Here is a 13,706-nt window from a genome sequence, read left to right as displayed (position 1 = left end):
GCTCTAGGAAGTCTAGTTCTAATCTTAACCCCTTGGAGCTATTCTGGTTCTCTGTTCTTTCATTTTCCCCAAGAGTTCCTTATGTCGAGCTGTAAACGACCGGTGTCTCTCTGCGAGACGCTACCTTTGCATGACTATCTGTGACTATATGGTACCTCACCTAGGGGTGTACTGAGTACCTCCTAGGCCCATGATAGTCCCCCTCATTGGGGGGTGCAACCCCACCCTTACCCCATGCCGCTAATGGGCTATACAACGTGGGAACACGTTTTCCATGCGAAATAGCTAGAATAGTGAGAACTAATCAAGAACCCCTTGTCCCCCACGAAGCTATAGATACCGTTCACACAACTAACAACCTAAGAATACTCCTAAAATACTTCGTTTAACTATCAGCCCAAGAATACTCCTAAAGTACTTGGTCTGCTATGTTGATTTGTTAGACTCTAGGTCTAAACCAAGTGACTTGTCACCCTAACCACAAATCCCTAATCTTAATATAATTTTGGATCATGAAAAAACTGACTGTGCATCAACTATTATTTAGCATCATCATACATAATTCATGCAAAATAAACATACATGCTTAACAGGGCGATAACATCCATCAAGCTTCCGGAACATTGAGTTCATAAATCCCCATCATCCTTTCAACATAGATTAAACATATACATATAGAGTGGAAGCTTAAAAGCATAATTGCAAGAGACAACAATTCACATAATGCTTCACATATTACATCCAAACTCATAATAATCAATTCACCTAGATTCATTCATGGAAAGCTACCAGACAAGGTAAATATGCTAGCATGCATGTATTCAAAGTAAATCCTACAAGTATTTGGTTGACGAATGCCCTTTTGTTTAGCGTTTCTATACGAATATGTGTCCAAAAATACTGATTTTCTTCAATTAGGTCCTACATCACATAAAAGTATGATTATAATTGAAATCGGGATGAAAAATCAGACAAACAGAGTCAAATGGATCAAAATGGGTCAGCCACACACCCTCACGCACCGGGAAGGATCCTAGTCGAAGGTGATACGCAGGGGCCGAAAATCTACAGTCACTGGTCAGGGGTCCGGTTTGGGTAGGCGGTTCGGTTTGCTTAGGTAGACCACGAGTCGGTTTGGGCTGCAGGTTTCGGGTCGGTCAGGGATGTGGGTTTGCAGACGACACGGGTCGCCGTTTTGCTGGAGCTGCAACCAACTCCAGATGCGTGTCCTCTGCCTTGCCAAGCCACGCTTCGCCACTCGTCGGTTGACACATTGCTCGTCGAAAAATTCTCTCTCTCCTAGCAAACAGCAAACGCAGAATTCGACATTTTTGTATATTTGGATCTAGAACTCAAATCAACATGATTCCTTTTGCAAAGTCGTAGATCGTATTGCCATCTACGCCTTAGTATTTTTTTTCATGAATTTTTACTTCATTACGAGATATTAGCATCGGAAGATCTCTTACCGTTCTTGGACGATTCTCGGATCTCCACTTTTGGATCGAGGTTTTGGCCAAAATTCCTCACAAATCCTATGGAGAGTTACTCCTAAATGAACGTATCGAGGTTTCAAAACATGATCACACGATAAAGATTCAAATTTGAAAAGGTTTGTTAAAAAATCTTACCTAGCCGAAAACTCTCGGATTTTGACGGAACCTATATAATATAAATTTTATTATTGATGTAGACCTATTAAATATAAAATAAAAAATTTAAAAATATATTTAATATTTTTAAATAATAGAATTAAAAAAACGACAAACGAGAAGATTGGATCACAAATGACAAGAGTTCACATATTTTAAACTCAACCAAAAAAGAAAGCTAGTGGCACTAGAATCTAAGTGGTAAGTACTAAACTACCCTTGGGTGAGCGAATTCAACCCTCCACATTATTATACCCGCGGGTGAGCCAAACAAACCCCAACACATTGAGTCAGATTTTTATATTTATTTTTTATTTTTATAAGAGACTATTTTTTACTTTCCTTTTTCATTAAAAAAAGAAATTAAAAAATCAATAACAACAAGCGTATTACGGACAACGACTGCGAATATTATCGAAAGTCTTTGTTGTCTCTCAGCTCTGACGGTTCTGTTCTGTCCCCAACGGAGTTTCTAAATTTTTCCGTTACAATTTGTATGTATACAACCCAACTTCCTTTCTTCATTTCTCATCCAAATTCATCTTCCTCTCACTACCTTTCTCGTTTGGAATCTCCGGCGGCCTTTCTGAATCGGATGGGGATGATGGTGGCCGGAAGAGAATGAGGGATACGCACTTCCGATCATGTCGATCTCTTCTTCCTCCAATTGCTTCATTGACTCTCACCTACTCTGTGATGAGGACTCCTCCGGTATTTTGTCTGGAGAGTCGCTGGAGTACTTGACGGATTTTGAATCGGCGGATAGTAGTGAGGATTCTATCGCTAGTTTCATAGAGGACGAGAAGCACTTCGTTCCTGGAATTGATTACTTGTCGCGCTTTCAGTCTCAATCGCTGGACTCTTCCGCTAGAGCTGACTCTGTTGCATGGATTCTCAAGGTATTGGATCCGATTCCTTTTCTCCTCTCTTCGCTGTAGTGACGTCTCGATGATCGGATTTTTCAATTCCATTCGTTTTTACATTTATGCCTCTACGATGGACCGGCGATGTCAATCTATTGATGAAAATCGTCGGCGGTAACTCGTGGTGTAAATCTAGGTATGAGGAGAGTCTTGATTTCATCTGTTGCGTCTGTATCTCTCTCTGTCTAAGAAGCCAACGCTTTACCGTAATCGAGCGATTCCGATTCTATGGAGGCTTCTGATTCTCTTCAATCCGCAGTGTTCTGCCTTCGTTTCCGAATTTATTTGCAATTTCGCATAATTAACCCTCTCTTTTATGAAATACTGTATTTAATTTCTGAAACAAGTGATGAATGAATGTATGAATATGTATTGTGGATTATAAGTGGAGACGACGAGTACTGATCGATCGTGCTGGATTTGTTCTTCAGGTTCACTCGTATTACGGTTTTCAACCACTCACCGCATACCTCTCCGTGAACTACTTGGATCGTTTCCTTTATTCTCGCCCCTTGCCGGTAAAAGTTCCTTTTTCTTTTTGAGAAAATGATAGCGTCAAATATCTTCATTATTATGTTCTGCTGTAAAGTTAGTTTGATGTTACTGTGATTGATCATCTCTTTGATCATAATATGTAATTATATCTGAACTGTTCTGAATTTGATCGTTACCGCTTCGACTATTAGTAATTTTCTGTATTGACTTTTGTGAATCTGTTCTTCGTTAATTGTATCCCAAAATTTAGCATCTACAGGTTTAACGTTCTGATTAAGGCCTGCTCTTTATCATCCATTGTCGAACTGTTTGTTGATTGAAAAAAGAAAGAAGAACTTTATTCGTTGATGCTGTTTAGTCATTGGCGGGCGTTTCATTGATATCGATCTCTGGTTCAATCGTGGAATGTTGTTTTCAGGAAACAAATGGGTGGAAGATGCAGCTCCTTTCAGTGGCTTGTTTGTCACTTGCAGCAAAAATGGAGGAACCCCTTGTTCCTTCTTTCCTGTATCTCCAGGTACATTATATTCAATTCACTTGTGGATTTCAAGCTTTTAGAGTAATGCGATTGAAGAGATTTAATGGAATCATCATAGATTGGAGGAGCAAAACATATATTTGAGCCTAGAACAATACGTAGGATGGAGCTTCTTGTGCTGACAACTTTGAATTGGCGGCTGCGATCTGTAACGCCCTTGAGCTTTATCGGATTCTTCGCCTACAAAGTTGATCCCAGCGGAACATTTTCCAGTTTTCTCAACTCACGCTCCACAGAAATTATTCTGTCCAATCTTCGAGGTACTCAAATGAACTCATCTCATTAAGACATGAATACACTTATTTATTATTTATTTGGTAGCAATGTGTTGGGAGGGAGTCACATTCACTTAGCTCTCATGGATTTATAAGGAATACATCGATATAAGCCCTTTGGGGTAGCCCAAATGCAAAACCACGAGAACTTATATTTAAAGTGGATAATATCATACTATTGTGGAAAGTCATTATTCCTAACATGATATCAGAGTCATGCCCGTCAATAGAATCCACAAATGTCGAACGAAGAAGTTGTGAGCCTCAAAGATGTAGTCAAAGTGACTCAAGTGTCCGAACAAATGGTGTACTTTGTTCAAAAACTCTAGAGAAGGAGTCGAACCTCAATTAAAGAGAGGTTGTTCGAAAACTCCATAGGTCTCAGGGGAAGCTCTATATTTTACTTTGTTCAAGGAGAGGTTGTTGGGAGGGAGTCCCACATGGGCTAATTTAGGGATTATCGTGGGTTTACAAAGAATGAATCTAAATATGATATCTGTGTGAGAGTAGTTACACAATGGACATCTAGCGCATTCAATTTGAGCACCCCATATGACAATTTAGTTTAATAATGGTTGATTATTGATGATTACAGACGCTAGCTTTCTCGAGTACTGGCCCTCCTGCATTGCTGCCGCAGCCTTACTATGTGCGGCAAATGAAATTCCAAATTTGACCCTCTTGAATCCTGAACACGCCGAGTCCTGGTGCAACGGACTGAACAAAGTGAGTGGCATACATCCATCACCAAATATAAAACAATGACATTGAAAGGGTGGTTTAGTAATAATGTTTATGTTTCTGATCTGTTTTGGTAGGAAAAAATTGGTGGGTGTTATCGGCTAATGCAGCAGCCGTTAGCATCGAAAGTGATAGTGCCACTCCGAGTCCGAATCCGAGCTGGGTTGAGGTACATTGACTCATCATCCTCATCCTCCCCATCATCAACATTACCTTTTAAAAGAAGAAAATTGAATAATTGCGTGTACCCAGAAGATGACAAAGAAAATTCCGAACTTAGAGAAGATCAGTAAATTTAAAAAGAAAGAAAGAAATATCTATATATATAATTAGAGGAGCAAGGATTAAGGAGAAAACTGGAAAGGGACCAAGATTGATGATACGTCGTCGTATACATTTTGGGTAATTTCCAAAATAAGAAATAAAAATTTGTTGGTGGGGGAGAGAGTGAGGCTTGCACAAGGGAAGGAGGAAGTTTTGTTGCTGTAGAACATATTATAATTCTGGTGTGAAACAAACAAAGGAAGGTTACATAATTTTATTTTTATTTATAATGTTTTTGTTTAGTATATGAATGAATGTAAAAAAGTAATAAAAAGAAAAATAAAAAGGAGCTAGTAAACTTAGAAGTGGTGGGGGGTTGAGCATTTGTTAGTGATCTAGAAGACAATGGAGTGTGGGCCCAATTTTGAAATGATTTTGGTGCTTTGTTTGTGATAAAAGGGAAGAAAGAAAGTGTTCTTTTTGGTTTAAAATTAATTACGGTTGGCACGTGTGTGGTTTAGTCAAAGTAGTTGTAATTTTGGCGGGAATTGCATTACTTTGTTTCTAGTGTTGGCCTTTCCTTATCAATGTCAATGTCATGTATATTTATTTATAGGGAGACATTAAGCTTGTTAATTCGTACAGTTGGTGCTCACACGTGTTGAAACGTGTTATTTTATTTACTTTAGTTTAAACTTATAGGAGGGTTCTTGCGGGGTCTTTGGTATTTATCACTCAATTGATTGATCGATGCTCTTTGAGAGTCCAACCAACCTAGATTATCTAACTTAATAAACTATCAAAGTTAGGTTATGTTAGATAGAATTTTTTAAGATTGTTATGAATATTAAGAATCTTTGGCTTTTGAAACATATGTTAGTGATGTGTTTTGACTTGTAAATGTTTGATATTTAAGCTAAGGAGAGGATTAAAAAAATAAAATCCAACCTAATTTCAAAACAAGCTAATTCGTCCCTTCTCATATTTTATTTATTTATTTTCCAACTTAAGGTAATTCAATAGCTATGTTCATATTATAAAGGGTTAATTTGGGTTCAACAAAATAGTTATAAACTCAAAATCTCATTTCTATCTCTTATTCCCTTATTGGCTTAGAAAGAGAGATGGAAAAATGGCTTTGGAGATTTTCTTTAGCTTTGTCCTTTTCCTGGAGCAAAAATTGCAGGAGAATAAATACTTTTTGTCAATCTAACTTTATTGTTTCTTCTTTCTGCAACTTCACAAAAGGTTTTTTTTTTTTTTTTTTTTTTTACTTCATTAAATTTATTCAATATTTAAAAAACGGAATTTTTAGGTTGTAAACACGAAATTTGAATATAGGGAAGTTGACCCATGTATTTATATCTCAAATGCACCACATTCGTACATGAATTACTAAAACATCTAGATAGTGAAAATTTGGTAAAATGTGAATTCGACTCAAACTGATTTGTTTGTCTTTATAAAATTATGGAGGGTCCATCATTGGCCTGTGAAAACCTTTGCATGTCTTCGTTACTTTTAGGTACTTTTAGGGAGACCTACACCCCATAGAAACTGTCTACATGAGACTGTCCCTTGGCTCGTAGGTCCTAACACAAGATTAGAATTCTAGCTCTTCTAGAGTGGTATCTCACTGATGGACTGTAGATTGGAACCTTGTTCTTACATGACCTGATCAATGCAATTAAGCACTTGCCATCTATTTTCCTTGTTCAACTCTTTGACAACACGAAAAGAAAAAAAAAAATCATTGTTCAACTCTTTGACAACATGAAGAAATAAAAAAAACACCTTACTACGTGCTTTAGAAGAATGAGTCAGCGACTCTTAGGCTAACCATTCTTAGATAAGAACTCAAAGGAAGTAGTGGAAGGGCAGGGCCATGAAACCCTATCGATCTCGTAACTCTCACCCACGTGCAAGGGTCGAGCATTGGAATAGCCGTCAAATTCCTTATAAATTCAGGTAGAACTTGTTCACTAGCATTCAATTAGTTCAATGAAGAGGAAGAGGGAAGGGGATAGGCCTTCAACATGTGGGATATTGGTGTATTTTATATGCATATAGTAACAGAAATTGAATGTAGTCATGATTTAAGATAGAAGTTAAGATAGAAGATAAGGGCATCTTAGAGCCACCTCTAATAATCCTTCACCAAATGGAATCCATTCAATGGAGCATCATCCTCTTTACTCTCCCACATCATCACATAACTCCCATTTTTCAATTATTGCTATTCAAATTTTGAAAATGTTTTCATTCCCTTAATGATTTTATTATTATGTACTCGATTTGATTTGATTTAATCTTCTAAAGTATCGCTGAATTTATGAAATTAGTATTAGAGGTAAGGAATCAATCTGAACATAGCTCAACTAATGCACGTATTAATCAAGATATCAAAAATTCAAATCTTCCAATCGTACCTGACTAAGAACAAGTTAGAGAAAGGGAGGGTCGGATGGAGAAATAATTTTGATTTTTGAAGATTTGTAAGCAAACCACTTCTTTTCTACCTAGTTTGTTTACTCTTAGTTTGGAGTTCGACTAAAGTCCCCAATTAACTGGAAAAAGAGAAAAATATGAATACACAATAGAGGACAATATTTTTATTGGTACGAAACATTTAAGTGAAACTTAAAGTAAAACAATGAGGGCTTAAGTCAAAAGTGGATAATATCGTAATATTGTGGAGATATGTGAGTAGGTTTGTCGTTCGTCATAAGTGGTACCCAAGCCAAGACCTTACCTTAATTCTAGTAACTTGAATTCTTTAGTGTCAACAGAAGGTAGAAAGGAGAGACTCGATGATTCTTTGTTCATGAAGAGGATGGTAAGGACTGCAACCAAGGTACCCATATGTTAAAAAAAAATGGGAAGATATCATGGACATATATAAATGAAGATAATATTACATCAAATAATTGGCAGGAAGCTTTTTAGGTAAAATCAAGAGAAATAATGGAGGCTTATGCCCAAAATAGACAATATCATATATCATTGTTTAGATAATAGTCTAACGAGTCTATTTTTCTATTAAAAACAAGATCGTCACTACATGCATGATGCAACTAATGTGTGTGGAAAACATCTATTTAAAATATTTCATAAAAAGTACCATGGACTTAACATTCAAAATAACAAAAAGTATAATGAATTTAACATTCAAAACAACGTAGTCATAAATAGCAAAGCAGAAAGTAAATAAACAATGCCCTAAACTAACCTAAGGGCTACTAAACCTACTTAATGCAACTATTCGAACTCTTGTTTCTATGAACTTCATTGCAACGGTTGGAATTTAGTCATTAAGCCTTGTAATTAATTATCTAATTTTTAATAATAATTTTTATTACTTTATTTACAAATTTTCATTAAAATATGGTTAATATACAAGAGAATCGTGTTCAAGTATTTATCTAAAGGGTTTATAATACATAAATAAGGTTGGTGTCTTATTTTAATAACACTATTGCGGGCCACTATGTAATCATTACAAATGATTTGATCTAAATCATTCATGGGGAGACATGTGAATAAAGATATCATGTACAATGAGTTTATATAAGACTTTTATCAAACCGTTAATTCTTGTTCATGAGGGCTTGTCATACCAGATTCAATATGTCTACCAACTACCAAACTTAGAAAAACAAAAATATAGATGAAATTAGTTTTAAAAATATATACATCCGAAAATAAAATGATTATCAAACACAAACAATCACACCCGATCCAAGGCGTCCAGCTCAATCATTTCCCTTAGAGTATGCATGAAGATGACGACACCTGAATGAAAGGCAAAACAAAAAACAATAATAAATTACTTGCCACCATCTCTAAGCGATGGTTTTAATTGAATTGTAAAGCCGTTACCATACAACAAGAAAGTTCATTGGTTTACAGCGCCGGGAGAATTTTTCTGTAGATTGTTCATGTTTATAACTGGGCATGTTCTACTGTTATGCCCTTTTTCATGACATAGTTTGCAGCTGTATGTTTTTCTACGAGTTGTATGGTTAACTTTCGTGTCGATATTGGGACAATTCTGCCGATTGTGACCATTTTCTTCGCAGATCCGACAACGATACTGCCTCACTCTGCTGCTTTCATTAGTCATCCTATCTCCATTGATCAAATTCAGGCTCAACACATTGCCAGGATTCTGATGTTGGGGATAATGTGTACCTTTATTTGGATTTCTCATCTCGGACTTCGAACAGTTTCTCCTGCTGTGACCCTTCTTAACACCTGCGCTCATTGGTTTACTATTCAACCTAGACTTCTTACAGGTCCTTCTGTTATGGCCCTTCTCTCCACATACTCGACATCTGAACCGCCTATCGATTGAATCGTCCTTAAGTTCTGGACAATAGTGTCTTCGATGCCCCTCACGTCCACAGTTTTTACAGTAAAATTTTATTCCTGCATGTAACAAAGAAGCAGCCGAGTCAATGTTAGTTCCAGTATGATATACTTGAAAGAAGGTAACTGTCTTCAGTATAATGCTGATCACATACTCAGATTTGTAAGTTTAATCACACTCAGAGAAACTACTACTAGGTGTACAACTCTTTGTTCACCAATTCGAACACATTCAGTTAGGAAAAGATATAAATAAAAACTCCTTTAACATTCGCCAATTAACAGAGCTACAAAGAAGTCGAATGTCGAAGAGATGGCAAAATAGTTATGTTCCCTCGGGCTTTTTCAGCAGTCACCCATGCAATTCAGATGGTTGTACTCTGAAGTGCAGAGTATTAATTCGCCGTCAAGACATCTCAAGCATGCAAATTTTCAAAAGAAACAATAAAACCTGTCTTAGGAAAAGGTAATTTTGAAATCTATAAATGAAAAGGTACTTCAAGGACTCCCTCCGAGTGGCATGCAGTTAGTTCAAGTAAATTTGGTGCGGATGAATATGGCTAGTTCACCTTGACTAACAAAAATATCAGAAGAAACTGCCACTGTGCAGTAAAAGAAAATAGGCCAGAATTCCTTTTCCAACGAAATCAGAAATGGGACTACAAACTTCTCTATGATATACCTGGATAACTGATAAACTTCGGATACTGACATTTCCTAGATTTTTCTGCAGATTTCCATCATGAAAATTGAGGCAGTTGGGAATTTATTGGACAAAGAAGTACATATATGGAAGCACTTGCCCGTCAGGCCACACGAAGATGAAATTGGGGAACTCACAGATAGCTGATTCTAGAAAAGTCAGAAACAAAACCACCTCCTCGATCGTCGGAGCAATGCAAGGAATGTTGAGAATTGTTGGGAGAGGAGTCCTACGTTGGGTTTATAAGTAAGGAATACTATCACTATTGGTAGGGAAGATCATGGGTTTATAAGTAAGGAATACTATCTCTATTGGTACGAGGCTTTCTTCATTTGAAATTTTTAAGTGGTGGACCTAATGCTCCTTGTTTTTCTCTCGGGAGTTTGTATCTCGAGTTCATTTTCATATTTATAATGAAAAGTTGTTTCTGATCTGGTACCAAAAATTTAAGAAAAAAATTACATTTTTTTATTAATCCTAACTATGGAATTTTTTGTGAACCCCTCGACCTCTTTCAAGTTGAACCCTCATCACCATCGTTAACGAAAACTCGTCTTTGTAAGGTTTCCCCTTCAATGATTCCCCAGCAAAAACAAAATAACAATGCTACAACAGAGAGACGAGAACACGCTGTTCAATGATCTCCCTTCAACAGGAGTTCCAAAATAACACAGAACCACAAGACAGCACAATGAAAAGAACACAAGATAACGGCTATTTCGAGAGAGATGAAAATCTCTCCTACCAAGACATTCAACCACAAATCGACGATGACCCTCAAACTGACTCCTTCCCGACATAGCAACACTCACTTTCTCATACACACGAACAAGTTACATTATTCCACTAACTTCTTAACTCGAAATGGCAAATGGCAGTCATTGCTAGTAGGACGTGTAAAATTCTCTCCAACTTTTGATGAAAGTGACAATATTAAAGGAAAAAATCGCCGTTTCTACTTTCAAGTAAAATGTTGGCAGAAGTAAAATGCCAAGGTGAAACTAAATTGTTAATCAAGAAAGACTATGGCAAGTCGCAAAACCAAAACGCGAAAACCAAAACTGTGGTGAAATCTTTATTTTCCAATAGGAATCTAATAACTTGAAAGCATTTAACAGTAAAAATACTATAGCTTTCTTATTATAATAAAAAGCTGAACTACGCATTTAAAAACTTTAGCATAATAATTGACCTTTCATTGAAATGCTCCGCTTTTGACGATTTTTTGGATCACTGAAGAATGCTTTCAAAGCTTCAGAAGTACGTTTTCTTGCTTCAGCACTTCCTTTGGCTTTCTGTGTTATAGAGAGAAGATCATATATTTGAAGGAGCATACAGGTGTAAGGGGCTTGAAATTGTTCGATAACTACATGCATTTTGCAAAATGAAATAAAAGTTCTTTTAGCCTGTGAACTATTTCTGGTATTCAGGCATAATTCACATAAAATGATAAATAAAAAAAGAAAAAAGGAAACGAAAGTCTGTTATCCAGATACACATCACCTGGTAATATCATAATCATCTTGTACAACCAGAGTAAATAGAAATTCATATTTATTTCGACTACATTTATTTATTCTATTAAAATTAATTTTTATAATCAACCCTAATATATAAAAAATTATTTTATAATAATGTATTGAATAACCTAATTAACTATTCAATAGTAACAAGTTAATCCTAACTAATGGATGGATTAAAACATACCCAACAAATTTTCATTTATAAAAAGAAAAAACAATCAGTTTTCACTCAATTATTGAAAAAGTATGTTCATGTGCTTTAAATGAATTATAAAACATACGTATGATATAAAATTGATAAGATTTCAAAGAAACAAAACATGAAAGCTACATTTTATTGAAATTTGATAGTTTTGTAAAGTTATCATTCCAAACGGTAGAACCAAACACAGCAATCTACGATTCTCTTCAATCTTATTCTCACACAACCATTATTTCTAGTCATATAAGAAACTTTGAACCAAACGGACCTATATGGAGACTACAATATATATATATATATATATATATATTTATAATGATTGGCTCACCAATTCAGCTAAATTTAATCAGCTCCTATAAGTATGGAACCACTTACTGCATTACCTAAAGATTTCACATGTTCGAGGAACATGGGATAATAACGAAGATATTTGACATGTGACCATGGTTCCCTTCTTACTGCATCATGTATGTAATGGCACGAACTCCATTACATTTCAGGCTCATTGATTTCTCAAACAATTAAATTTTCACAAAACTCTGTAGCAATATAAAATTATCTAAATTCAGGGTTTTATAGATGGGGTCACAACAGATAACCATTGACGTTTTGGTTTCTCATAAAGTTAAATGTCATAAACCTTCAGTAACATAAAAGTGACTAAATAGATTAAAATAACTGGGAAGTTTACTACTGCACTTCAGCTCATTGCACTTTATTAATTAAACCTTACAAGTAGGTTAAAAAAGGTGAGCTGTTACAATATTCAAAAACAGAATGCTAGAAGACAAATTATCTCAAGAACATACCTTAATTGCTGCCACTCTCTGGGCATGAAGAGTGGGGTCACGATGGATAATCTTCATTCTCTTACTAAATAGACCTGTTTTGGCATTGAGACTCTGCAATCATTCAACTAAACAACAAAGATTAAATTTATGAATTGGTAAATAGAAACCAAATATATTTAGAGAGCAATATTTCACCTAAATCTCAAGTTTAGAATCACTTTGACTATTACCGTATTCCTCAACATCAATTGGAGAGTTGAGGGACTACATGCTTGCTCTATTTAGCTTGTTTAGGTTATCTTTCTGAGAATGCAGATGCATGAAATAGCTAACAGGTCACATTAAGAAAAGGTACAGAACAAACTTTTAATGATCGGCTGATCTTCAATCCAACTTCAGGAGGAGGTGATTGGTAAACACGCTTTGATTTCTTCTTTTCTTCCAGCTTTATTTCCAAGTTATCAACTTCATCGTCTTCCTTCATTCTTAATGGAGAACTAACATGATATAAACACATGAAAAATCTTAGATACCCAAAACGACTAAGATTTGTCGGAGGTAACTGATCACAAGAGAAAAGAAATGATTCTCTTTTGCTGAGATGATGACATGATCGAGAATGTATTCAATAAAAGTAGAGCCTTTGAAATTGTTTTAGGCTTAAAAATCAAATTGGACAAAAGCCTTTGATACTACAGTTGGTATTGAGAATTTCAGGATGGAGAAATTACTTATCATTTCGGTTGAAATTGAAAACTTGAAACCCCACCCTTGTGTTACACAGGCCGTGAAAATGTTGAAAAAAAAAAATCCAAGTGCCAAACAGTATTCAAGGTTTCATACAGACATTAAGTCATTAAAAAAATAGTTGGAAAATTGAAAAAACAAATTAGAATTTAGATTGTTGAGTGGAATTTATAACTGGAAACAAATTTCAAAAATATAAAGAAATTGGGGTCTGGATCATCTACAATGAACAGAAGAAAAAAGAATGATTAATAAAACACCAAGGGGCGACATAATTTATTGATATGGGGGGAAGGACAAAAGAAACTCCCATTCGGAGTTGACCGGTGTTTCATAGGGGACTTCGGCAAGGAGATGGTTCCCTATGAAGGGGAAAGGAGCCATTGATTCTGGAAGGTCCCTACCTGTTTACAAAGTGGTGTGCTTCTCTCTCTCTTTATTTTTTTATTACTATTTTTTTTTTATTGGGGGGGGGGGGGGGGGG

At 35.8% G+C, this 13,706-nt stretch overlaps 2 protein-coding genes across 4 annotated transcripts in view; one reads left to right on the top strand and one right to left on the bottom strand.

Moving 5' to 3' along the window:
• Positions 1-2,077: 2,077 nt before the first annotated feature.
• LOC111496480 (cyclin-D1-1-like) lies at positions 2,078-5,176 on the top strand. The gene is made up of 6 exons (XM_023146928.1): positions 2,078-2,551; positions 3,007-3,093; positions 3,489-3,587; positions 3,667-3,868; positions 4,479-4,609; positions 4,702-5,176. The coding sequence occupies exons 1-6, from the start codon at positions 2,297-2,299 to the stop codon at positions 4,915-4,917; spliced, it is 990 nt and encodes a 329-aa protein (XP_023002696.1). The 5' UTR covers positions 2,078-2,296; the 3' UTR covers positions 4,918-5,176.
• A 3,424-nt stretch (positions 5,177-8,600) lies between these two features.
• LOC111496065 overlaps positions 8,601-13,706 on the bottom strand; it is a 12,262-nt gene continuing 7,156 nt past the window's right edge. Inside the window, exons 5-9 of one of the 3 annotated variants that reach the window (XM_023146327.1) lie at positions 12,840-12,972; positions 12,494-12,586; positions 11,152-11,254; positions 8,768-9,316; positions 8,601-8,680 (exon numbers count right to left, since the gene is read on the bottom strand). In XM_023146327.1, the coding sequence (XP_023002095.1) occupies positions 8,784-9,316; positions 11,152-11,254; positions 12,494-12,586; positions 12,840-12,972 (862 nt within the window). In that variant the 3' untranslated portion in view covers positions 8,601-8,680; positions 8,768-8,783. Of the gene's footprint in view, positions 8,681-8,729; positions 9,317-11,151; positions 11,255-12,493; positions 12,587-12,839; positions 12,973-13,706 lie in introns of those variants that run through there. The other 2 variants (XM_023146328.1, XM_023146325.1) reach the window with 2 other exon arrangements.

The sequence above is a fragment of the Cucurbita maxima genome, unplaced genomic scaffold, assembly GCF_002738345.1.
Source record: "Cucurbita maxima cultivar Rimu unplaced genomic scaffold, Cmax_1.0 Cma_Scf00022, whole genome shotgun sequence".
Lineage (NCBI taxonomy): Eukaryota > Viridiplantae > Streptophyta > Magnoliopsida > Cucurbitales > Cucurbitaceae > Cucurbita > Cucurbita maxima.
Note: the sequence above shows the minus strand (reverse complement) of the source record. Positions and strands in the feature narration are given on the sequence as shown.